Source organism: Thermobia domestica, chromosome 8 (genome assembly GCF_964235325.1).
Source record: "Thermobia domestica chromosome 8, izTheDome1.hap1.1, whole genome shotgun sequence".
Lineage (NCBI taxonomy): Eukaryota > Metazoa > Arthropoda > Insecta > Zygentoma > Lepismatidae > Thermobia > Thermobia domestica.
This window is the reverse complement of record NC_137461.1, coordinates 195,698,483-195,724,770: the sequence shown is the minus strand read 5'-3', so window position 1 is coordinate 195,724,770 and position 26,288 is coordinate 195,698,483. Positions and strand designations below refer to the sequence as shown.

The 26,288-nt window shown below is 35.4% G+C and overlaps 1 protein-coding gene across 1 annotated transcript in view; it reads right to left on the bottom strand.

The window, feature by feature from the left end:
- LOC145691904 (uncharacterized) overlaps window positions 1-26,047 on the bottom strand; it is a 93,654-nt gene extending 67,607 nt beyond the window's left edge. Inside the window, exons 1-3 of the mRNA XM_081767210.1 lie at window positions 25,928-26,047; window positions 14,675-14,769; window positions 5,867-6,002 (exon numbers count right to left, since the gene is read on the bottom strand). Of these exons, the coding sequence (XP_081623336.1) occupies window positions 5,867-6,002; window positions 14,675-14,769; window positions 25,928-25,951 (255 nt within the window). The 5' untranslated portion in view covers window positions 25,952-26,047. The remainder of the gene's footprint in view (window positions 1-5,866; window positions 6,003-14,674; window positions 14,770-25,927) is intronic.
- Between the last annotated feature and the right edge of the window lie 241 nt (window positions 26,048-26,288).

Below are 26,288 nucleotides of genomic sequence, written 5' to 3'. Positions count from 1 at the left end.
AAGTTAAAGAATGTTAAGTTTATTAATTCAGTAACATTCAGTTCTCTTAGTTAAGAAAGAAATTTTATTAATTGGAATCCTAATGTTATCTTTTATTAATTCGAACAGGGTTGCTTTCTGGTAGCGTTTGCGCCACGGTCTCTCCACCTAGTGAAAAAAAAAAATAAAATAAAAATAAAAGAAACGATAGTTGCCATGTTTAAATATCAACGATGTTATAACGAATTTTTACATTTCACATTTTTGTAGACTTTACTTGTTTTCCTCTTCTAGCTTTTATTTTTAATTTGTTGTGTTCGTGATTAGACCAAACATTTTTTAGACACCGCATTATTACTGTAAAGAATTACTCTCTCTGGAGTGACATTGAAGAAGGTCTGAATGTTTAATTTCTTGCATCATTTAGTTTATAATTGAATGGTTTACGGCTTTGTAGGAAAATGTATCAACACTTTCCGAGTTTCTACAAGTTTCAAAATAACTGCAAGAAAGAAAGTATTAAAACAGGAACCTTTTGAAATAATTGTTACAAAATAGGGGCCTATTACGAATCAAAGCGATCCGAGTTTGATCACCGATTATCTCTTAGAAAAAAGGGTGTAATTCCTGTATATATACGACGTCATTAGGGAGTACCTGATAAACTAATCAAAAAATAAACATTAACACTAACAATTAAGCTTAATTATCTTTTAGAAACGTTATATTATTATTGTATGGTTCCCTATTCTTGTTTGTCACTCCTAACTGAAATTCGAGAAACAACGTAGAAACTACTGCAACCTCCTTGTAAACCCAGAATATTTATAGAACAGTAGTGGGGAAGTGAGTGAGTACAACAGCTACTTATTGCCTGACACGGATATAACATGTGCCATTAGGCAAGTGATAATTAATCTTTCGGTCATAGAGCACATAACTAAGCGATAACATAATACTGTCATTCTACACCCAAAGAACCACGGCCTATTATGTCTTGCAGTACAAGTGTCATAAGGCACCAAAGATCCTAGAAGAGCATGAGTTGTATAGTACATAAATTGTATCTTAAAGGAGCAGTTCGACTTAAAAACAAGTTTGGTGCAATAAAAAGAGTAAAAAGAAATAAGAGACACGTATTTCTTTAAATGTTCATAGGCTGTCTCGTTCAGCTTCTATATGCCTTTGTTTTTGATGAATCGCAAATGCTTACGTCACTGGTGGGCTGCAAGGAATTCAATGTGAGTCAGCATCCACTCTCTTGTGCGTAGTTGATATAATCCTTTAATAGTGTAGTCGATTTTGTAGATTGTTTTGGGTTCTTTAGCAGTCTTGCTTTGTGTTGAATTCTTGAGGAACGTTTTTGTTTGTTGTTTTTTCTTCAGCAGTACTATAAAAAAATAGAGAGAGCAGTGATTACGTAGTGTTGTGCGAAGTAGAGAACAAGTGTTAGTACAGTGCTTTATGTGTGTGTGTGCGTGAAGTGAGATAGAAATGCCTAACACGTGCTGTTTTCGGTTGTAATTCTCGTGCGATTAAAACCGAGGGACACAAGATTTCCCAATCGTGAGAAATCACCAGATCGATATAAACTATGGCTCAAGAAGATCAATAGAAAAAATTTTGAGCCAAATAAATACACTCGTGTTTGTTCGAAACATTTTGAAGAGTCCGACTTCGAGCAGTCATGTTTACTAAAAAGAAAAAGTAATGCCAGGAGAAACATTTACACGCAAACTGAGAAAGAATGCTGTTCCAGGTATATTATTGAAAGGTTTAGAATCCGAGCCTTTAAACAAGCGCCGATGTATGTCCAGTTCCCAACGAAAAAAAAAATCGTACAAGACGCGATTGCCGGTTGTAGTCAAGACGAGTCATTAGAGGGTAATAACGACGGTGTCACTCATTATTCCGAAGGTACTGTTTTAGAAATAAATATAAATACAAGTGCTATTCAATGTGAATTAGGGAGTGAAATATACCGCCTTGTAGAAGGAATCAGCGACGATGACAGTGTTCATCAGGACATTGATTCATCGTTTAATTTTTCTGTATCAAGTGACAATGATGATGAAATGGGTGACGAGGGTTCCGCGGAGAGCGATGCGAATAAAACAAATTTAACCGATAAAGTATTTTTCGTATTCTGGCAAACTTTACAGGTGTTATTTCATTTTTGCCACATATGCCGCGCTCCTGTACATACCTTGAAGCACAAAATTATAGGGTCATCATTAAAAATTTCAACAAAATGTGAAAATGAACGTACTTGTTTGGGAATCGGAACCAAGGTTAAAGAAAAGGTACTTAGGTGCTGCAGCGATCTCGTCCGCCATCTATTTAAATGATATTGGTTTTGAAACTTTTAGTTCTTTTTGTAAAACGTTGAACTTATGCTTTGTAGGAAAAGCTACGTTTTATAATATTATAAAAACTTTTGTGCAGCCCACCATCAGGATTTGCATCAGGATCAAACAAACACCATTCCTTTTAGAATTTTCAACTCTACAAGTGGAAATAATTTGTAAAAAATGCATTTCTAAGTCGAACTGCTCTTTTAATATTAATAGCCGTAAAAGAAGAATCGAATGGCGTAAGAAATGGCCATTGTAGAAGATTTTCGTAGCATGTGTAGCAAGCGCAATAAAGCTAAGGAACACTCGCATCTTGGCTATTAACAACAAGAAACTCGTTGATGAATCGCAAAACTTCTACCCGCTCTTTCTTATGGCGTATAGCTCACCACTTTTCTCTCATGAATTGTATGTGCAACACTAATAATTTTATTCATTTCTAGGTGTAAGCATCCGTCATTGCAAAGCATTAATTCAGAACGTAGATACAAGGAGAGGGAAACGAATGTAATTACTTAAAGTATTTCTCTACAACCATTTCGTTCCTCGGGTATTTATTCTCTAACGTTATGCAACCTTATAAGCACAACTGTAACGGGGTTGTACGTAGGCAAACCGTTTTTTTGGAAATAATCAGAGAAGAAACTTCCATAACATTTAACCTCCCTGACTCTCTAGCCCCGAGACGAAAATCGAAAAAGTGGCTTCGTATGCTATTAGATGTGTTGAAGATTTATCTGTTTATACAATTTTGTGGATCTAGGTGACATCTTTCTATGCGTAAAGTTGGTGATAGACACATTGAAAGACACAGACACACACATTATTTTATTATTTCTAAAGATCAAAGCTGTATGTGCATAAAGACCATCTATCGTCGATAGGAAAAGACAAACAACAATTCGCTAGTTAACAGTGTATTTTCCTACAAATAATACACTGTATAAATAAACAATAATTACTATCAGTAAAAACTGTTAATATTATTATTGGCAACGAACGGCATACTTTCTAGGGCAACAAAAGTTCATTACCTTCGGTTGTCTCACAAACAACACATGAGAATTATCCTCAACCAGGTTAAGCTCGATATGATCTACTGACTGATACATGTCTTGTACTAAGACAATATTTTAGTTAAAAAAAATAAGAGTTAATGATTATTTTAGGCTATTTTACTTAAACAAAATATACCCTTTAAGAGCTAATGATTATTTTAAGTTATTTTAGTTAAACAAAAATAAATTTAAGAGTTAATCATTATATTAGGCTATTTTGCTTAAACAAAATATACAATTTAAGAGTTAATGGTTATATTAGACTATTTTAGTTATACAAAAATATAATTTAAGAGTTAATGATTATTTTGGACTATTTTAGTTAAACAAAAAACATCTCTAACAGCACAAGTACATGGCAGGCATATGCCTATCATGTTCCCCAGGTACATAGGAATGTGCCCAGTATGTGTCTTATGTACCTATGAGAGAAATCACATGGATGGCAAGTGATAGTCACAATATATGTCCGCCCCTAGGTACATGCCTGACATGTACCTGCGGAACGTGCCTAGTATGTTCTAGGCATGTTCCCCATGCCGTAAGCGTCAATGAACCACAAAATTACTCCCCCGAAATATGTTAAATCGCCTATATGCTTAATGTGTTTACATTAAGGTGACTCCAAAAAACACTTTGAACAAGGTGCTCGAACCACCAACCTTTGGATTACTAGTCGCGTGCTCTACCGACTTGACCACGGAGGCGATGAAGACAATGTCGCTTGTACAGGGATAAATTGTTGAGGTCTTTTTGAATTTAGCTAATCAGAGTGCTCCTTTAACCGCATATATTTGACGATAACCGTTTGGGATCAGATAAACTCTACTCGCCATTTAATTTTATAACAAAATGACGGGTGTCTATTTACTTTATTTCATGGTTCTTCCATATTCACTTTCAAATGATTGGCGACAGTTTCCATCTAACAAAGTCGATGCGCTTGTTGCTTCTAGTACACAATCGCTTAGAAAAAGAAGCAACAAATGCATCAAATGTGGGAGATAAATTTAGAACACCTAAATATAGCATGCCTAGCACATCTTGTGCTGTTAGAGTATCTGAAACAGTATGTACCTCAAGGACGTACCTAGAACATGACAGATATATGTCCTAAGTGACGACATAAAAACAAATGACTGTTAGAGTGCGAAACTGAGCCAGGTACATAAATGCTACATTTGTGGTACATAGTTTCAAATATCAATTAGGTGTAACAAGTATCTAAAACTGTAGATAGCTGAAGTACATACTTTGCACATGAATATAATATGTGCCAAGTATCGGGTACCCAAAAAGTAGCTGGGACACCTAAATGGTACATGCCTAGCACATCCTGTGCTGTTAGGGATAAGAGTCAATGATTATTTTAGGCTATTTTAGTTAAACAAAAAATACAACTTAAGAGTCAATGATTATTTTATTCTATTTTAGTTAAACAAAAAATACAATTTAAGAATAAATGATTATTTTATTCTATTTTAGTTAAACAAAAATGCAATTTAAGAGTTAATGATTATTTTAGGCTATTTTAGTTAAACAAAAAAATACAACATAAGAGTTAATGATTATATTAGGTAATTTTACTTAAACAAAATATACAATTTAAGAATTAATGATTATTTTAGGATATTTTAGCTAAGCAAAAAAAAAAGCAATTTAAGAGTTAATTATTATTTTAGGCTATTTTTAGTTAAACAAATATACAATTTAAGAGTCAATAGTTTTTTAGGCTAGTTTAGTTAAACAAGAAAATAATTTAAGAGGTAATGATTATTTTAGGCTATTTTAGTTAAACAAAAAATACTATTTAAGAGTCAATAATTGTTTTAGACTATTTTAGAAAACAAAAAATACAATTTAAGAGTTAATGATTATTTTAAGCTATTTTAGTTAAACAAAAAATACAATTTAAGAGTTAATGATTATTTTAAGCTATTTTAATTAAACAAAAATACAATTTGAATTAATGATTATTTTAAACTATTTTAGTTAAACAAAAATACACTTAAAGAGTTAATAATTATTTTAGGCTATTATAGTTCAACAGAAAATAAAATTTAAGATTTAATAATTATTTTCGGCGATTTTAGTTAAACAAAAATGCAATTTAAGAGTTAATGATTATTTTAGGCTATTTCTCATTAACCATGCTATGTATTGTCATCTTGCTGGTATCAAATGAAGAGATTAATGAGGATATATTTCTGTATCAGTTTGATTTCAATATATGGTATGGTTCCTGTACCTCTTCAATCTAGAAATTAATTATTTTTGTTTGCTCTTACACACATTTATATCACTTTGTTCAATTCAAGATCTATCGGTTGACGTGTCTCGTCTTTGGATATATTTTTTCATCAAGTGATAATAACAGACTATTGTAGAATTTCGTAGGTTATTGTAATAGGGCATTGTAATATTATGGTAAATATCAGTCACATCTTGTTTTAAAAATATAACAAAATTACTTACATTTCTAAGTGTGGGCTCTAAAAAACCATCAAGGAGAAGCGTCCCACCAGGAGCTGTAACTTCAATTTCTTCTTTCCAAGCAGAGATCAAATATTCAAGATATTCCTCTATGTTACTGGGTCGTTTTATGCCAATCCTAAAGTAATTATGACCATGATCATCACTAAAAAACTTAAGAAAAACAAACCACAGATATTTTACTAAGATAAGGCCTTACGAAATCTACTTGTGCTTCTTTAATACAGAACCACATATCAAATATCATATTACCCGTTTAGTTTGTTGTGTGCATTGTAGACTTTATTAGTTGGTTAGTATGGTTTTGTCGTACAGATATAGATGGTCTTCGATAGTCTTATGTTTCATATTCCATAGTACTCAGTTTTGCAAAGTTTACCAACTCTCAAGTTCAAACAAATTGCTCTTCAGGTTCATATATTTGTTTAACATATCTGCAATGTGGTAAAATCAGTCTTCCTGTACTCCACTGGGGGAAAAATATGTTATAGTGAATCAAGTATACACATTTCTTTTCCTGGTAGTATTAAGATTCCTAAGTGATATCTAAGATGTTGGTACTCATGTTTCAGAAGTAACAGCGTAAATATTTTTTTTTTTTAAATAGAAAAGTAACGAAACAACTTTTTCTTTAAACCTAAAGATAAAGGTAAACTGCGCATTCAGGTTGGGTTGTAGAAGGCCCAAAGGTTGGATTTAAAGAAGGATCAGATCAGTGGCGTACGCAAGGAGGTTCGGGTTTCTTAACTCCCCCTTGAGCAAGATACATTAATTTTGGAAAATCAAACCTTTGCTACATAAAGATATGTACCAAGGTCGTACATACAAATATCCCGCAATGGGAGACGGTGGCTCAGTGATAGACAGCTTATCTCTGGTGCATGAGGTCCCTTCTCGGGGGTAGTCCCGTTTTATTCCATCTTCAATTACCTTAATCGTCCGTATCCCTTAGCCTAATGGGCATAATCGAGGGATTTTAAACTCAAATATTTCATTTCATTTTCATTTCACCAAAATCTCACATGTACCCAAAGAATACGCGACTAAGTGCTTTAATCTCCCATTAATGAAATTCTGTGTACGCCATTGCTCAACTTTCTAGACTTCGGAACGTACATAGGAGGCGTTGCAGCAACGGCGCCGATATCTGAATAATTTTGGGGACGAAGGAAGAAAGATGTTCGGGTATCTGAGTTTAGCTGTCAGGTATCCCAGCAAAATACAAGCAAGAACATCTGGATCCTAAAGGGGCCCAAGGAAACGTTGATGCGAAGATTGGCGCACGTACGATGCAGTCAGCTTCATGTTTCGATCGCCTTTACCCAGTTTCCCAAGATACTCATCTTTACAAGGACTTCATGATCCACTGAACTGGGTTCGAAAGATGAAATAATTCTCATCTGTACGTGGGATCGAAAACGGGCAGCCAGGTCTGCAGATAGATGCCTTATCAATTGCATCACAACAACACTTCTCCTCGAACTTAGAGGCTATAATTTGAAGATTAAATAAAATATTTAAGTATATTTTAATTTTCCTGCAACTCCTGTATAACGTTAAATTTGTCTTCAATTCAACATGGAAATCGTAAAATGTGATATGCGGCGTATAACAGAAGATAATTCGTGAAAGAGGCAGAAATGAATTCACTTAGAAACTAAATAAGATTTAAAAATTGCAGTACATGATAGAACGTTGAAGTAATATTATAATTCGTGTTATAGCATTGCTACAATTATCGGGACTCCAGTCATCTGGATTACCAAATATCTGAATGGAGACCAGGAAATATAAAATACATTTTAAAATAATAATGATAACAACAATAGTAAACTTACAAAATGCGAAGTATATGCAGGACTATTCATTCGTAAAAATTTAGTTTGTTCGAAATTACTATCTAAACTAACGTTAACATTTCTGTTTGACAGGAATTTTCGAAGTCTTTATGTATGAAAGTAGAAACATCATGTTTGCATTGTTACTGTACTGTAATTTTTAGACTTCCAACTGTCTGTGCATAAGTGTCGGAAGCCTTATAGAACGGCTATGTCCGTCCGTCTGTTTGTCTGTTGACAGATATCAGAGCAAAAGGGGTTTCTTGCAATTGGTTCAATGTTTCAGGAGCAGATTTCATCTCCTCCGTTACCTGTTAAGTCAAATCGGAAGTGATTGAAATCAACCATTCCCGGTTTCAATGCTTATCACAATAGAACAAGAACGGTAATAGATAGCGATAAGTGGCTTTTCGCAATCGGTTCAGCGTCTTAAGAGATCATATCACCACCACCTCCAATTGTTTACCAAAACCAGATGTGTGAAATTTACTAGTACTTCCGGTTTCAATACTGATTTTCATAAAGTGAAAATGATAAATGACATTGATAAGTGGGTTCTTACAATCGATTCAGCGTCCCGAGAGTAGATTTCATTTCCTCCGTTGACTCGTTCTTCAATCGGAAGTGACAGAAATAATCAATTTCCGGTTTCAATGTTCATCGCTAAAGAATAGAAACAGTAATAGATAGCGACAAGTGTTTTTTTGTCATCGGTTCAGCGTCTGAAGAGAACATAACATCATCACCACCTGAAACACTCTACTGAAATTAGAAACAGTTAAAATTTACTAGTACTAACTCACTCACTCTATGGCTTATGGAAAATGGAGGATCAATACCGTGTTCACAAAAACTCTCCATTGACTTCTGTTCTGTTGACTTCTGGATCCTGTTTCTATGTTGTATTCCCATTTCTGAGAGATCCATCACAATATTGCTCTCTCATCTGCGAGGTCGCTTTCTGATTGGATTTCTAGTTAAAATTTGAAAGCGTTCCTACTTTCTTTCATTCTGGCTACATAACCTGCCTACCAGAGCCTTCTTGATTTGATTACCCTAACAATGTTTGGTATAAACAATATAAATTATGAATTTTCTCATTACGAAGTTTTTCATTCTCCCTTTCCCATTCCTCTTGAAACCGAATATTCGCCTCAGGTTATTCTCAAATACTTTTGGTCTTCGTTCTTCCCTCAGAGTAAGTGACAATGTTTCGCAACCATAACAACACAACAGGTATTATTATCGCTTTATATATTTTAAGCTTCAAATTTCTCGACAGAATTCGCGACGGCAAGATATTGTGAACTGAATAATAACACGAATTCCCTGCTTTTAGTTGACATTCAATTTATTCATGTATGTGATTCTGGTCTGTCAGTATTGATGCTAGATATTTGAAAGTATTTAATTTGTAGAAAGATTATTTAATATTTTTGAAAACAGAGGTTGTTCAGCCTATGTTTTGCCGATTTCGTTCCTTCCCCCTCCCGGGCAGAATGGACTCACCCGACCTGGCTCGTGGCGTCCTCCAGTGTTGTGCAGTGGCTTCCTGGGAACGGAATTGTTTTTCCGCGCGGACGACAATAACGCACAAAAAAGGACCATTGTTGTGAGTGTTGTGTTAAATTTGTTTCCAAGTGTGTGCGTTTCCGCTCTGTGACCAAAATGCCGCCCAAACTAAGCCGGCTATGTTGCGGCTTTTTATGACGCCCACTTTAGTGTTTCTCTCATTAGAAAACAGTGCAAGAAGAATGGTTGCAACATCAATTTAAGTAGAATAAAAATGTTATTAAAAAGTACAAGGGCAACGAAGCTCCACCATTTGGATCACCAACGAAGTTGCCTAGGAAGCGGAAATGCACCAAGGCCACCTCCACCATCCAGAGGAAACTTCTCAAAATGGCAATGCAAGAAAATCCGCCAACAGAAAGGTGCATGGATAACCGTCTTGACGTGTCTTTGGGGACTGTGAGCCGGACATTACACCATCAACTCAAGCTGGAAAAAAGTCATGAAAGCTCGCAGCCATCTTCTCACGGATACCCATCAAAAGGAAGGAAAGTGTAACGCCCGGAAGCTGTACGAACGGCATCTGGCAAAACAAAAGTGGACGTACGTCGTAACGATCGATGAAGCATGGATTTACCTTTCCGACTGCGGCAAACCGAGAGCCATCATGTACCGAGAGAAAGTCGCCAAGAACTTCAGAAGGTGGGTTCGTGTCTGTAAAGAATCCTTCCCAAAAGGGTTCGTGATCGTTACTGGCTACTGTTACCGAGGTAAACTGATGATTCGTAGGGTGGCGAAGAACTGCAAAATAAATTCGCAGTATTTTCAGGAGCAGATCATGCGGTCAACCTACGAACATGAGATTCCAACAATGTACGGAAATGACGCCAATCTGGTGCGCATTCACATGCACAAGGCCTCATCACGTACCTCACGATCGTCCCTCGCATCTACAGGGAGATGGAGGAGGCAAGTGGTATACAAGTTATACCTTTCAATGAGGTACCTGTTAAATATCCAGATGCAACTCCTATGGACTATTGTGGATTTGGATTGCTGAAGCGGGCTTTGGGAAAACGGCGTGTGACAACTGTGGAAGGACTTTGGAAAGCTGTGCAAAGGGAATGGGACAAGGTACCCCTCCCAGTTCTTGAGAGAAACCTATTACAGTGGAAATTACGCTGTCGGGATATTATTGGAAACCAAGGGAAACACATCGATCACTTTAGGACCTGGCGCCGAGGATTCTTCAAATTTTTTAGGTAAGTCGAAATTGGCCAAATGTGGACTGAACAATCTCTGTACTTTACTGGCAACATATATTTGTTCATTTAGCCAGGATTTCGTAATGGGGAGGGGGAGGGGGAATGACATGAAATACTGTGGTTATCACACCAGGAGCTCAATCAATCTAAGCTATTTTATTGACAATATATATATTTGTTTGCTAGGACGATGAAATGAGGATATGTTACTAAGTATTTTAATAACAAGCTAAGAAGAAATCTCGAGTAAAAGAATATATATATATATATATATATATAAATGTATTGAAAATATTTTACAATGTCTACGTTCCTTCCTCTGTTAATTTAAATATAACAATTTTCCTTTCATTATGACCTCAACTATTCTATTCTATTCTAATATAAATAAAATAAAGAGTTCCGGTTTGTTTGTGTGTTTGTCTGCTTGTCTGTGTGCGGCTTGGGGACAAGATGAGTGGACCAAGAATTACCAGATTTTGGTCTGGGGTACCTTCGCCCAGGCTCCAGATCAAGACGAAGCTCTTTTTTCAAATTTCGAACCAGGGGGTCTTAAGGGGGAGTTTACCTGAACCGGCTTGGGAGCCAGACAAATTGACCGAGAGTTACCAAATTTTAGTCACGAATACCTTCGTCCATTCTCCAGACCAGAGTTAAACGTTTTTGTCAAAATTCGAACCAGGGGGGTCTCAGGGGGGCGTTTACCGGGACATGTAAAAGTAGTAGAAAATGACCTATATTAGTGCCCAATTCATAGTTTTCGCGGTCGCTGAAATCAATGATGAAACTCCGATCGCATTAACTTCCAAATTCACGCTATTTGGCTCCGGCTGACGATCACTGGGAAGGGGGGGGGGGGCTGAGGCAGCGAGACATATAAAGGTAATCCAAAATGACCGATATTAGTGTCAAATCCATAGTTTTCGCGGTCGCTGAAATTAATGGTGACACTTCCATTAGCGATAACTTGCAAATTTAGTTACAACTGCATGCGGGCCGGGAGAAACCGGGGGGGGGGATCCGAGACGTCTAAAAAATAGATCAAAATTACCGATATTAGTATCAAATCCATAGACTTCGTGGTCGCTGAGATCAATGGTAATACTCACGCGTTGACTTCCAAATACAGCCCCCGTGCGAAGCATGGGTGTATTCAACTAGTATAAAATAAAAGTACACATCAACTATTATAAAAAGTATATACCCAATAATGTCTTTTAAAATATTTTATAATATCTGTATTCCCTTCTGTGTTGAATCAAATGTTGACAGAAGTTTCTTTTCGCATAACTTTCTGTTTTCATTATTCCGTTAACTACTGTCTGTTACAAATGACAAGTTAAAGGAGCAGTAGAAAACTGTTTCCGAAATAACATGTTTGATACTGCAGAGAAGCAATGACAAAATATTATTTTTATTTTTAATGCTGATTCTTCTTTTTCTAGTTTATTTTTGTTTCATCCTTCCTTAATTTTTTCGTCTCTGGTTTCGAAGGGGGTCCGGACCCCCCCCCCCCCTTCTTGACTACGTGCCTGCTGCAAGAATTTAATAAAACCTTTGCATTTATTTCTATTGTTCTCGTATGATCGCCTATCAGATTTAAGCTTACAGCATCAGCATACGCCACAACCTAGTACCATTCAGCTTTAGGCCCTGGTCGCTATCTTTGATTTTCCTTATAGCGTATATCAGAGCAAAGTTGAATAATAATGGCGACAACTCATCTCCGTGTTTCAGGCTATTCTCGATGTGAAAGGTCGTGGGATAGTATTTTTCTCTCGGACTTTACTTTGGGATTCATCTAAACATATTTTAATTAGTCTAACTAGCATTTTTGATGTTCCAAATTCTGTAAGAACATTGTATAATGTTTCCCTCCTAACCTAGTCGTGGATCTTTCTAATATCAATAAATAATTGATGTGCCAGGCTATTGCATTCCCGCTTCTTTTCGATATTCTAGAATCAATTTTGCTGTGTTTCTTGTGAGTTAGAACAATGATTGATTCTTTTCACTCTTGTGGTAAGTCCTATTTTTTTCAGATAAGGATAATAAGTCTTTGTATCTTGTTCAACGACTTTTTTCCCTCCAGCTAAAATTAAATCAGCAGTAATTCCAACTACACCCGGAGATGGTTAAGCTGTGAAATACATGGTTCTGCTGTGTGCATTTCCCTTTCTCCACGAGCATTAGTTTTTGGCTGCGTGTTAAGCAAATCGTCAAAGAAATCTTTTCATCTATTGGGGATACTATCTGTTCCGTTGGCTTTTTATATACAGGGTGTTTCAAAACAACACCGACAACGTTTGGGAGGTGATTCCTGACACCAAGATAAGACAAAAAGTATAGACCAACCTGGGTGCACAAACGCTTCCTTTCGGAGTTACAGACTGCCGAAAACATGAAAAAATGAACTTTAAAGGCCCATAGTCCAAAACTATGGGACCTACCTTAGTCTGGTCAAAACTTCATTTAGGAACTAATATATGCCTTATCCAAAAACCCATGTTTCAGTATCCTAACGTACTCACGCAACAATTTTTGTAAAGGGAGTTTGGCTACGGGCATATAAATTGAAGTACTCACAAACTACCTCTATAAAAATTGTTGCAGAAGTACCTTAGGATTCTGAAACATGGATATTTGGATAGTGCACATATTAGTTCCTAAGTGAAGTCTTGATCCGACTACGGTAGATCCCATAGTCTTGGAGCTACGAACTTTTAAAGTTTAATTTTTCATGTTTTCGGCAGTCTATAACTCCGAAACGGAGCATTTGTGCACCCAGGATGGTCCATACTTTTTGACTTACTTTCGTGTGAGAAATTACCTCCCAAACGTTTTCGGTGTTGTTTTGAAACACCCTATATATATATATTTAGATACTTTAAAATGTTTAGATTTACACAACATTGGGTTAGATAATTATGATGAGTATTACAAATTTAAATTTTACGATTTTTTAACTTAATATTGTGTGATGATTTCTATATCTAAATTTTATATTTATAATAGCAATTGATAAGACAGATCTATAATAACCTATAATTAAAGAGAGAATGAAATTGCTATATTATAGAAGGGTGTTGACAATATATAATCAACTTTTCCATGTGGTATTAACGTCACCTATGTTTGTTAGTTGATTGGATTCGGTTACACACCATTTCCTCTTCAACGATTCGTGACTCCATAATTTGTATTCACTTCCATTTTATGGATCAACTATCATTTGAAGTATCGCTTTGTGTTCGTGGACCAACATACAAATATCACTATTATCATTTAGTTTTATACTTATCTATCTATCTTTTCTTGGATTTATTAAAAAGGGAAAAAATTCTTTCAGAAGGAAAATACAAGCATATTTTCCAGTTTTCTGATAACAAAATACATCAGAGGAGCGTAAAATCATAAAATTTGGCAACCTTATTTTCAACATTCAAAATACTGTATCATTATACCATTATACGTTAAGCTTAGCATTACATCAGAGTTCATATCCCATTGTTCTAGTTTCAATGCTAACAAAATCAATGGTGTTCACAATAATGAAAATCCGTTGCGATCTTCGTAGCAGTGAATTTTCTTTCTTCTTCATTATTATATCTTCATCAATTTAAGTTTCATCCTTCTTTTGGTGTTCTTTTCTCTTCTTTTATTTTAAAATCAATATCATAAGGCAAGTATTTATCATATGTCCTAAGTTGTAGCATCAAAGTTGTAATTTAAACTTAATTCAAATTTTCACACACACACACACACAAAAAAAATCTTGCTGAAATAAATCAAGGATTTCTTTTTGCAATAGAGAAACTTACAAGTATGATATCCTTTAGATATTCAGTTCTGTTAATAATTTATGTAGGTTATTTCATGAATAGGCAAAGGAAAAAATGAAATCTTTGATTTTTACGTTCCACGTTTATGCCGGTTAGGCTAAAGGAGACAGTGAAGATAAGAAATGAATGAAATGGTGGAATGAAAAAATGGAGGAAACGGGAGAACCCCGAGGAAACCCACGCACACGGTGTTTGTCCACCACAAAGTTAACTTAACGACGGCTGGGATCAAACCCAGGACCCCAAGCACCAGAGGTGAACGCTCTACCACTGAGCCACCGCGAGAATAGGCAAAGAGTTATAACTATGTAAATATGATAGTGTTCTGCATACCTGTAATATGGATAATCCGAATAAGCGAGTACTCCTCGGATCGTGGAAAATGCAAATAATACCACATTCATTACGTACACATAGAACATTTTCTCCTGCAAATAAACAAGTTTTGAATTTAAGAACGTTAAACCAGCGAAGTATGTGAAGAAATTTTTTTTTTATGTATATCATACTAACTAACAATGAGCATGACTTAAAACATTTTGAAAACCGTACAACTTTTCTTCTTCAGCAAAGAAATTGCATGTATGTGCACAACAAAGAGGTCATCAGCGATAAAATAGAAAAGAATGATGGTGGAAATGCTAGGTACCTATTCTTTCATATATATTAATCAGTACCCGACATACCGGTACAGTACATGACGGTACCAAACTCATTAGAATATGAATAAGACGACATGGAAAGTTTCACAATTAAATATTACTAATTAATTGGAATTTATCGTTTCGTTTGATCCCCAATCGTGTATTTTACAGTTTTTATAACATTAGTTTAGTTAGCCGTCAATTACCGACAAGTCTAACAAAATTTCGCAATATTTATTTCGGAATACTAACAAGGGAACCTTCCTAAAATGATAGTTGTAGTGAAAGATGTGACCTATACCAATTGAAAGAGCTGTAACAGAGATGAGCATTCCCAAAAAATTAGCTGCCCATAGCAATAGGTTCAAGAAATATAAGGAGTAGAAGTTCGGGAAACAGCAAGATTGGACAAGGAGAGAAAAGTGCAAATTCCGCAAAAACAAAACAAAACAAAAAAAAAGGGCACATCAAAATACAATGCTGATAAGTGATGTATAGAAAGAGACTTCCCACAATAGGGAACAAATGAAGGCCACGAGTGGGGTTAACAGTGTTGCCAACTGCAACGAAAAGTACATGTTTTGCAAAGAGCACTATATGAAGTGAGTGCAATATTCAGCGTCAACCTGGCATTAGAACATAAGATAGGACGTGTATAATCAGTGGTACAATCTATCAAAAGAAAATAGAAAAAACAGAAGTACGAAAAATACGGAAAAGACGGAGCTGGCCATAATGCGCCACATTTGATCACGAGCTGTACATATTAGAATGAACAAAACAAGAAAGCACCAACTATGCAGGAAACCGACGTACCTAGAATCGAAAAGAAAAACGAGTTCGAAAGTTGGCAACATTGGTCATGAAAATCCAGACAATTCTAATGTAGTTAGGCCACTCGCTTCACAAAAAGAAAATTCCGGCAACAGGCATCACTTGGAATGCATCAATGCTGGAGTGATTGAGGCAATGTCAAGTCGGGGAACATGAAATGGTTGGGTCGAGCCAACAACCGATAATAGAAGTAGTGAACACTATGTCATTATTGGGTCGTATGTGGGAATATACAGGGTGTCCCACCAAACTTTGTGACCTGAAAGATTTGCGAAACAAACAAAAATGTGATGGATCCAGTTGTGCAGGAATGTTCCAATGTCAGGGGTGATAAAAGTCTGTAAGAAGCAAGTGCCCACAGGATCCCCATCATAGGGCTCCAGCAGCTAACTTCAAACTTTCAAATGGCAACAGGGACCGAGTGGTACCTCTTTCGATAGATCATGGAATGTGCAACAATACCTATAGGAAACACTTGCTATATGAAGCATGGTTTTCAAAATGGCCGCCACAAATATATGTTGTGTCTTAACATGGCATCGAACATTGTGATCTCAAATTGCTGCGAAGCGAAAAGAGATGTTGCAAATCGAATTGCACAGGAATGTACTCATGTCGGGGGCCAAGAAAAGTTTGTAAGAAGTAAGTCTCCAAGGACCCCCATCATAAGGCTCGAGGGGTCAAACACAACATTTCAAATGGGAACAGGGGGCGGATGATATTTCTTTGGATAGATGCAACACCGCCTATAAGAAACATTTGCTATATGAAGCACGGGTTTCCAAATGGCCGCCAAAAATGCACGTTGTTCTTGTCACCGAGCAGATATTTTTGGCGGCCATTTTGACTTTTTGTCAACTCTTCCGAATATTAAGGCCTTCCCAAATACAACCGCAAATAAGCGGAAGAGTGCTTTAAGCGCGTTTTATGCCAACGTGTTTTGGTCAAGTTTGGCAGAAAGAAACCTAACTGATGTTGTGCTACTTGTTGATTCTTGGGCAGCGAACAAAGACACCAACTTGCTCTACGAGCATGTACCATCCGGAGTGAATTTTAAAGTTGAGCTGATCCCTCCTGGTTGTACGGGTCTGATACAACCACTTGATGTTTATTTTTTTTGACCATACAAGAACTTTGTGCGCTACGTTACAGAACTTGTGTTATCAGATACTCACTTTAACATTTGGTCCCGCGAAAATTTTCTGAAACTTCAAGCCTTAACCCATTACCAATTTACGGCATGTTTATTCAAGCCTTTGATTATGTATGCTTTCTACAGGTGTGGATATGTGATAGAAAGACCATTAAAGGTTCCGACACCTCTAGAGTACTGTTTCGAGACATTCACAGGCGATCATTGTACCATGTGTGACGGATTGGCAGTATTCCGCTGTGCTCACTGCAAATGTATCTTCTGTTTGGACCATTGTCTCATCGAAAAATTGCACATACAATGTTGACGAGCATGTACAAATGATGCGAAGGCTAATGCCTGTTGCCGGAATTTTCTTTTTGTGAAGCAAGTGGCCTAACTATATTAGAATTATCTGGATGTTCATGGCCAGTGCTGACAACTTCGGAACTCGTTTTCTTTTCGACTCTAGGTACGTCGGTTTCCTGCATAGTTGGTGCTTTTTTATTTTGTTCATTCTAATATGTACAGCTCGTGATCAAATGTGGCGCATTATGGCCAGCTCCGTCTTTTTCGTATTTTTCGTACTTCTGTTTTTTCTATTCTCTTTTGTTAGATTGTACCACTGATTATACACGTCATATCTTATGTTCTACATGACACTGAATATTGCACTCACTACATATAGTGCTCTTTGCAAAACATGTACTTTTCATTGCAGTTGGCAACACTGTTAACCCCACTCGTGGCCTACATTTGTTCCCTATTGTAGGAAGTCTCTTTCTATACATCACTTATCAGCATTGTATTTTGCCGTGCCCCCCTTTTTTTTCGGAATTTGCACTTTTTCCCCCTTGTCCAACCTTGCTGTTTCCCGAACTTCCACTCCTTATATTTCTTGAACCTATTGATATGGGCAGCTAATTTTTTGGGAATGCTAATCTCTGTTACAGCTCTTTCAATTGGTATAGGTCACATCTTTCACTGCAACTATCATTTTCGGAAGGTTCCCTTGTAAGATTAGTGTTGCATTACTGTATATGATATCAGCAAAGCACTGAAGGCAACCTAGAAAATGTAAGAAAATTGTTGCCCAACAGATTGGGGATGTTGTCTTCACCACCAGCTTTATGAAAAGCTGCAAACATGAATAATAAATTGTATAGTTCTTTCATGAAGATGCAAGAATACTAAATTAGGGATGTAGCTTTAACAGAGCTAGTATTGCAATTATAAATGAAATACTCAAAATAGATCATTAAAAGATGCAGCAGAATTTAGGGTAGGTAAAATAGATTCTGAGGTCTGTAAAGTGTAATGGTTTGTAATGTTAAGTCCCTTCAATATGTCAGCTGATTACAATACCTTCAAGTATTGAGGTAGCTCCATGACCTGTCGTCCAACAAAGTTTCCCCATAAAAATCTTATTCACACTCTCTCGACAAACTCGGTGTTCGTGGTTTTATTCAAAGGCTGGTTTTACAAAACTCAACCCCCTTTCTTCTCTTATCCATATAAGGTAACAAACTTCAAATGTTAGGGAACACCCACGGTCACTATCTGTAAATCGAAAGTTCTAGAAGGTTTAGGACATAAACCTCCAAAATTCAGTACCACAAGCATTACTCTCAATCGATCTCACAGGAGATGACATCGTCCAACGTGAACTTACCAATATAGCTGATAAAGTAGAAAATAAGGATTTCCACAATAAAATAATGTTTATGTTTGCGGATAAATCACTTCACTCTGTAGAAAGAGCATTGTCTGACATGTTAGCCAAAATCAAAATATTGACTCAACAAAGTAACATAACAAAGTATAGCTGACATATTGCAAGATATGTAATGTGTAAAAGTAGGAAGTAAGGGAGAAAAAGGCAGGACAAGGAATAAGATGTAGACATGTGCAGGGTAAAGGACTTCTGCCATTTCATCTAGTTTAATGAACCAAACATGTTTTACAAAATGCTTCAAAGCAGCTTGAAGCTACATGAGTTCAAATCTTCTTGAAAAAAAATTATGACATCCACAAGAATCGAACGAATGACTTCCGGGACCATATCCCTCATCATGTAACATTAGCTTAGTTTCTGTTTAATTTGATATAAATGAGAGAAGGGATCTTGACAATGGACACAGTTCAATCGTGTTGCCGATAACAAACACATTCTTTACTTCAATGCAGTCATGGTAATCGCGGTCGGGATTTTATAAAATAGACATAGAAGTAGACTGAGGTCGGAATGTGGAATGGATATACAATCCCAGTGTTTGCAGGTGAACTGTAAGCAACTTTAAATTGCCATCATACCTGTTTGGCGCAGAAACGAAGAAGGATGTTGTTCTCAATATTTGATAATATTTTAACTCTGATCAACAAGTGATCAATCCAGAGGGAAAAGTACAGTCGCTATCTGATGCAGCGTAGCATTTACACGATTTTATACGAGAAGAATTTATAGTATCAGTATATCTGAATGGACGATTGCAGAAAGGATTTCTTTTTCTTTTTTTTTGTAATTTTCAGATATGAAACAAAAAAAAATATATATATATTTTAAAATATTTATCGTCATATTCAAGACATGCAATTAATCTACGAAGGGCATCTAACATATTCATCACCTAGTAGCAAAGTTAAAATAATGGTCACAATTTATAATTGTTGGATTCAGGCCCTTTCTACCATCAACTCAATTGACATAAAGTGTTAATAAAAAATAATAAAATTTTGGTTTAAGCAAACACAGTATCACATAACACATAAATCAATAAGTCACAAATCAATGAAACTAAATAAAGAGTAAATTGCAATACACTAAGTAACCAAAGAATATAACAATTTGACGTTTTTGTTAATACGTGTTAATATTCACACATTACAATTGACAGGGAGCAAGTAATGTTCAACAAAACCTACAGTAAAGTCACTGTATTTCACATTTATTCTACATGAATTCAGAATTTCTATTTTCAGTGGTTTTTGGCACATAAACAACTGTTTTTTTTAGTAGTAGGCATTACCTATTCATTGATAGATATAGCAGTATCTAAATAGACTAAGTGCACAGATACTGCAGCTGTCCATTTATTATGTGTCAAGGAGGCTTGAATATCGCGATAAGTCACATGCCGGTTTCTCTCAACCATTTCAAGCATATTTTCAACATTACTGCCAACCGAAGTCGATGGACGACCTTCACGAAATTCATTACTGAGAAATGTATGACAGACGTTAGAATCCAGAAAACGAATTGTATACAGTCTTATTGGATGGTGCTTTATCTTCAAACGCCAAATGAAGTCGCTCGATGAATTGTTTAAGTGTTAAACTGCATTTGAAACAATCAAAAAAATAATGCTCAAAAGTGTTCAAGAGAAAATTTCCATTTCTCAGTCAAATCTAATTCTTTAAACTGCTATAAAAATAGAGGAATAAACTTAAACAAACAACCAAAGATAATTGATTTATAAAAACGTCTATTCTTCGGAGTTTTATAATAGTGGAACACTAGTGCGACTGTTAGTAGTAGAAGTTAGTAGAAACTTTTCCAGCACCACTCGTATAACTAGAATATGCCTATCTTGCTTTTTGTTCTTTGTCTAACAAAACAAACACACAATAACATAATAGATGTAGTGCTGGTGATGTTTGCGTAAGATTGAGTGCGGAAAAGACCACAATACATGTATACGGATCTTTATGTACTGAATCTAAGTTTACGCAGTTGCAAAACTTGGATCACTTAATCTTTCTATACACACAGTTGAGTATATCTCTTGAAGATCGCAAAAGTTCATAAACAAAATGTCATTAAAATGTGACTTGGATCCTTTCTTCAATCATCGATACATCTAGAATTCGATTAAATAATTTGACGTATTGATTTTCAATGTATGCAGCAACTGCATACTAGAGTCTGCTTATGTTTTGCAAATCCAAAAATAGCTTCTATCTTTAAAAAGTAGCCATATTTCACCTCCAGCTTATGCCTATTTCTTTCAAGGAAAATATTGTATCTTTTGTATTATAGTGTTTTTATGAAATGAAATGAAACCTTTAAGCTTAAAGTCCCACAGTTATGCCGGTTAGGCTAAAGGAGACGGTGATAATGAGAGATGAGTGAAATGGTGGAGTGAAGAAAGTGGGAGGAAACGGGAGAACCCCGAGAAAACCCACGAGCATGGTGTTTGTCCACCACAAAGTCCACACGGCGCGAGCTGGGATCAAACCAGGGACCCCAAGCACCGGAGGTGAACGCTCTACCACTGAGCCACCGCTCCCCCTATAATGTTTTTATGTATCTTCTCTATTATTGCATGTGCAAAGTAGTTTTATTGAAGTAGTGTAATGCAGTTTGTTGTTGTCTGTTTGAAGTTTAACGTCACTTTTCAGCACCGAAGTTTATATAAGGCGTGGACTTACGGTTAGGTGAAATCCGAATAACTGTAATGTATTTGTTTCAACTACTGGAGATCGAAAACGGCATCCCATGGATCAACGGTGCGCGCTATCCACTAGACCAGCGTGAAGGCCCTAAATGCAATGCAAACTGTGACTTCTGACGTAAGAAGGAGTCATTTAGGATCACAGACTACTAGAATATATCGTCCTCGGAGTGTTGCTGATCGTAATAACTATTCTGAGAATAATTATTTTATATAATGCCATAGGCGAAACTAGTTGGGGACCATGGAGGCCAGAACCCAGGAGACATGCTGCCACCACCAGAATTTTTCACTGAACGAAAATAATGTGATAAGTTTACCTCAATTTATGTAAATTCCTTTTAATGGAGTTTGCCTATGACACATTTTATTCTGGCTCTACTAAGGGGTGTTCGATATGGCTGAGGACCTATCGAACTTCGGGAGTGAAAAATTATTGAATTGACATCGGTTACTCGAAAGTATTCGAGTATTTGAAATTATCAAAGTTTCGGGTATTATCGAAATTTCAAGTACTATCGAAATTTCGAGTGTTATCGAAGTTTCGAATATCGAGTTTGTGGGAAGAAACTTTTCTTTCACTTCATTTCAAGAGAGGCAACTTTTAAAATGAATACCCTATGTATACCTATGATAACCTCGACTACATTGTTTCTTCTAAACACTCCGATAATACTGAACTTTTCAAAATATTCAAATGACTCAATGAATTGCGATCATAGTGAGATTTTTCAGTATTTGCTGCTTTCAAACAATTCGAGATTCACGAACAGTTATAAAGTCTCAAACTCGTCGAATGTTTCTATCATTTCGAATTTCTCGAATACTTCGAGTGTCTCGAACATTTCGAGTATCTCGAACATTTCGAGAGTCTTGATGACTTCGAATGTCTCGAACACCTCGAGAGTCTCAAACATTTCGAGACTCTCGAAAGTTCGATAATTCGATAAAATTAAAATTCTTTATCGACGAAACGGTTTCGAAATTTTATCGTTATTATCGATTACTCGATTATCAGAACAGCCCTAAGTCTACTTCGACCACCCATCAACTTTTTAAATATGGCCTTAGTGCTTGGATGTAATAAAGTATTTGAAACGCTGTCATAGGTAATACAGCGGCTACTCAAATTAGCTACTTATGTTTTTATTTGGAAACTTGATTAATACACATTATTTTTATTGGACTAATATTCTTGACAAAAAGTTTTTATATTGTTTATGTGGTAAGGAAGTTGTGGTAAGGAGTATTATTATTATTATTATTATTATTATTATTATTATTATTATTAGTAGTAGTAGTAGTAGTAGTAGTAGTAGTAGTAGTAGCATATTTATAGCATAGTTATGTTTGAGCTGTTCTTCTCGATTAAATCATTAACTACACGTTTAAACAAGAATCTTAGGAATGATCCAAAAAAATGATCAAATGTTTGCGATCTTGGCCAATAATTAGATGTTGGGTCAGGTGACACAAAATTTTCGAACGGACTCTAGATAAATCGATTTTCCGTATATTTTACGGAATAAGCACATCAAACTGAGTTAAGTGGTAGTATTGGTTTGAATACACTATATGCAGTTCTCCAGATATAAGACTACAAGAAAACGTTTGATTGAATGAAATATATTGGATTTTTTTGGATCAGGGTCCATAAAAATTTTTAATGGCCCCTACATCGAGATTTTGTATTTTTTACGGAATAAGGACATCATACTGAGTTAAGTGGTAGTTTTGGTTTGGATACACTATATGCAGTTCTCCAGATATAAGACGTACAAGAAAATACTTGATTGAATGAAATATGTTGGATTTTTTGGATCAGGTGCCACAAAATTTTTGAATGGACCCTAAATCGAGATCTCATATTTTTTACGGAATAAGCACACCATACTGAGTTAAGTGATAGTTTTGCTTTGGCTACAGTATATGTAGTTATCGAGATATAAAGCGTACAAGAAAATTTGTAATGAATGAAAAACATTGGATTTTTTGGATCAGGGGCCATAAACATTTTGGATGTCCCCTAAATCGCGATTTCGTATTTTTTACGGAATAAGCACATCATACTAAGTGGTAGGTTTGGTTTGGATACACTATATGTAGTTCTCCAGACATAAGGCCTAGATAGAAATTTTCTATCTGAAATATATTGGATCTTTTGATCCTAAAAAAAAAAAAAAAAAAAAAAAAGAAAAAAACAGTCGAATTCTTCCGCTGCTAATCTCAAGCTAGTTGGACCTCTGCATACAAACATACATGCCAGAGTTGCCAACCTCAGAAACAATATTATCGTATTTCGCCTTTAAATTTATTGTATATTTAAAAAAATATGGTATATTCGTTAAGCACGTGATAATTGTAGAAACAAGTATAATACTACTACTGTAGTAATAGCAGTAATGTATAATAAACTTATCTAGTAATCTTCAATTTGGAATTCCAAATCGGCGTCACGGTTCTTATCATTTTTCATTCTAATTAACACTTCTCTGAACAACAACCATATTTCAACCTCCTCGAAAATGTAATTGAATTTAACGAATGGATGCAGAGTTTCCATTTACCTATTCTCAAATTGTTATTGATTTATTTTAACATGAATGACTATTTAAAACCTCAGTGCATATGTTTTATAATTATTAAATGCACATCTACAATTTATTTGCACATTCAAAAACTGCAAAAAAGAGTATGCGTTCTAAAATTATCCTATATTCATCTACGCAAGGACATTATCGTATATAGCATTGTCTTAAATTATCGTATATCACCATAAATTATCATATGATAGGTAAGCCTGACCCATGCAGTCACTATTAAATATCGATTATTGCGTCTTATTTTTTATTTCATTCTTTTAGTTGTTGTTCAACCCTAATACGTTTGTTTCGCTTTGTTTTCCACTTTCTACTTTAAATAAGTTTTAACAGTTGAGTAGGATAAAGAATATATTACTGCACTCGTAGAGTGATCGTTAAAGTATCAAGAAGAATAAGTTTTAATTTCTGTTACTTTATTCAATCGAGAAGCGTAAGTAGCAAAGAAAAACTAGTGAAAGTTGTACTCAACCTATGAAAGTGTAAACTGTAAAACATAATTTTATTATTAGAATAAGTTTTATTATTAGAATAAGTTTTATTATTATTAATTTGTAAACAATGTATGCATTTATACAATATCGACTTTGTTATTTTCGTTGCTGCTAGTGGGTGCTTGCTACTGAACGTTCAGAGATTCAAGCCACTGACCCTGAGATCTTTCTGGAATCTTTACGGATACTCGTAACATTTGAAGTACAAAGTATTATTCGTTTGATTTATCTGTGCGTGTGGAAAAGTTGAGAAATAATTTTCTAGTTTACAGCTGAATGCAAAATGATTCTTCTTCACACGTCACATTAGCCAGAAGCAGTGGCTGATCTAGACCGGGGCCGGAGGGCCTAGGCCCTCGAGTGAAAAAAATAATTGAACCTTAGTATTTATATATTTGTGGAAGTTTATGGTAAACTAATGATATACCTTCATAGTCAGGGTTATGGCTGACCCCCCCCCCCCGTTTTTATCTTCTAGATCCGCAACTGGCCAGAGGTACTGGTTTTACTTAAGATTTCTTTCATATGAAGATTTTTAAGAAAATCAAAACGTTATGATGAACTAAATCAAATTTAATAGAACCACTCGTTGTGCGCTGAATACGTAAAACTATTTACCATGGAAATAAACATTAATGCATGTGGATGGCAATAAACTTAATTTTCCCATATAAAAGATAGAACATAAATCATATTAAAAGGTGTTAAAGAAAAATTAATTTAATATTTCTACAGTAGTGACGGAGAAAAACATCATGGGGCTAATGAACTACTATGTTGAAGAAGCGCAAACAAGCATGCATATATGCCAATACACTGACTATTGGTAGGTAACAGTGACAGGTAAAGCAATTTGAGCGGTTGACATCTTCGGTTGGGAAAGCTAACTTCCCTTGCAAGAATAAACACTACTCTTAATACTCTGGAACAGATGTTGATCAGTGTACATTTAATAGACTTTCGAAACATTTAAGCTTTTCGAACACAACTTACTGTTATTATATACAAGGAAATGTAAGATTATAAAATAAATTTCTTTGTTTACACCCATGTTTATACCCTGAAGAAAAGTCTTAAAAATCGACATTAAACAGAAAGAATCATGATTTCCTTTGAACCACTGAAGGGAAAGGAAATTAGAGTTTTTAACTGTCTTTGAGGTATTCATCACTTTTACACACAATTCATCCACTTTCCATCTTTTCATTTGATATTAACATTACACCGTAGCGACATATATAGCAAAGGCAAATAATGTAAAAAAAATAGGAGTGGGAACGTAATGTTAGACGCTTTGAAGCTACAATCTTCAATATTTAATTCCCAATTAAACTTTGATGTTATTACCTTCAGAAAATCTTTGACTATTTTAGAGCTTGTAGGTATTCATAATAAAAGTCATACTATAAGTACATTCACACTAATCTTTACCTGAATCACTTGACACTCATCCATTTATTAAGAATAATACCATTTTCTTTGTTTCTCCTAGTTGCTGCAAGTGTACTAGTCTTACAATGAAGTCGATCACATAAAATGTCCAGGGCGAAGTTATATAACAAGTAATAAATATTCACTTATACATATCAACAGAATTAGCATTCACTGTTGAATAAAATAAAACAAATACGACATATTCAGAAAAGTTACAGAGTTCCACGAACACTATAATGGCATTGGAAACATAAGAAATCTTGCGTGATAAGGAACCAAAAGAACGAAGTGTGAACACTAGATCCACATTTGAAACGTCATCTTGTTATACAGAGTTCTTTTATTAACAAAACAAATC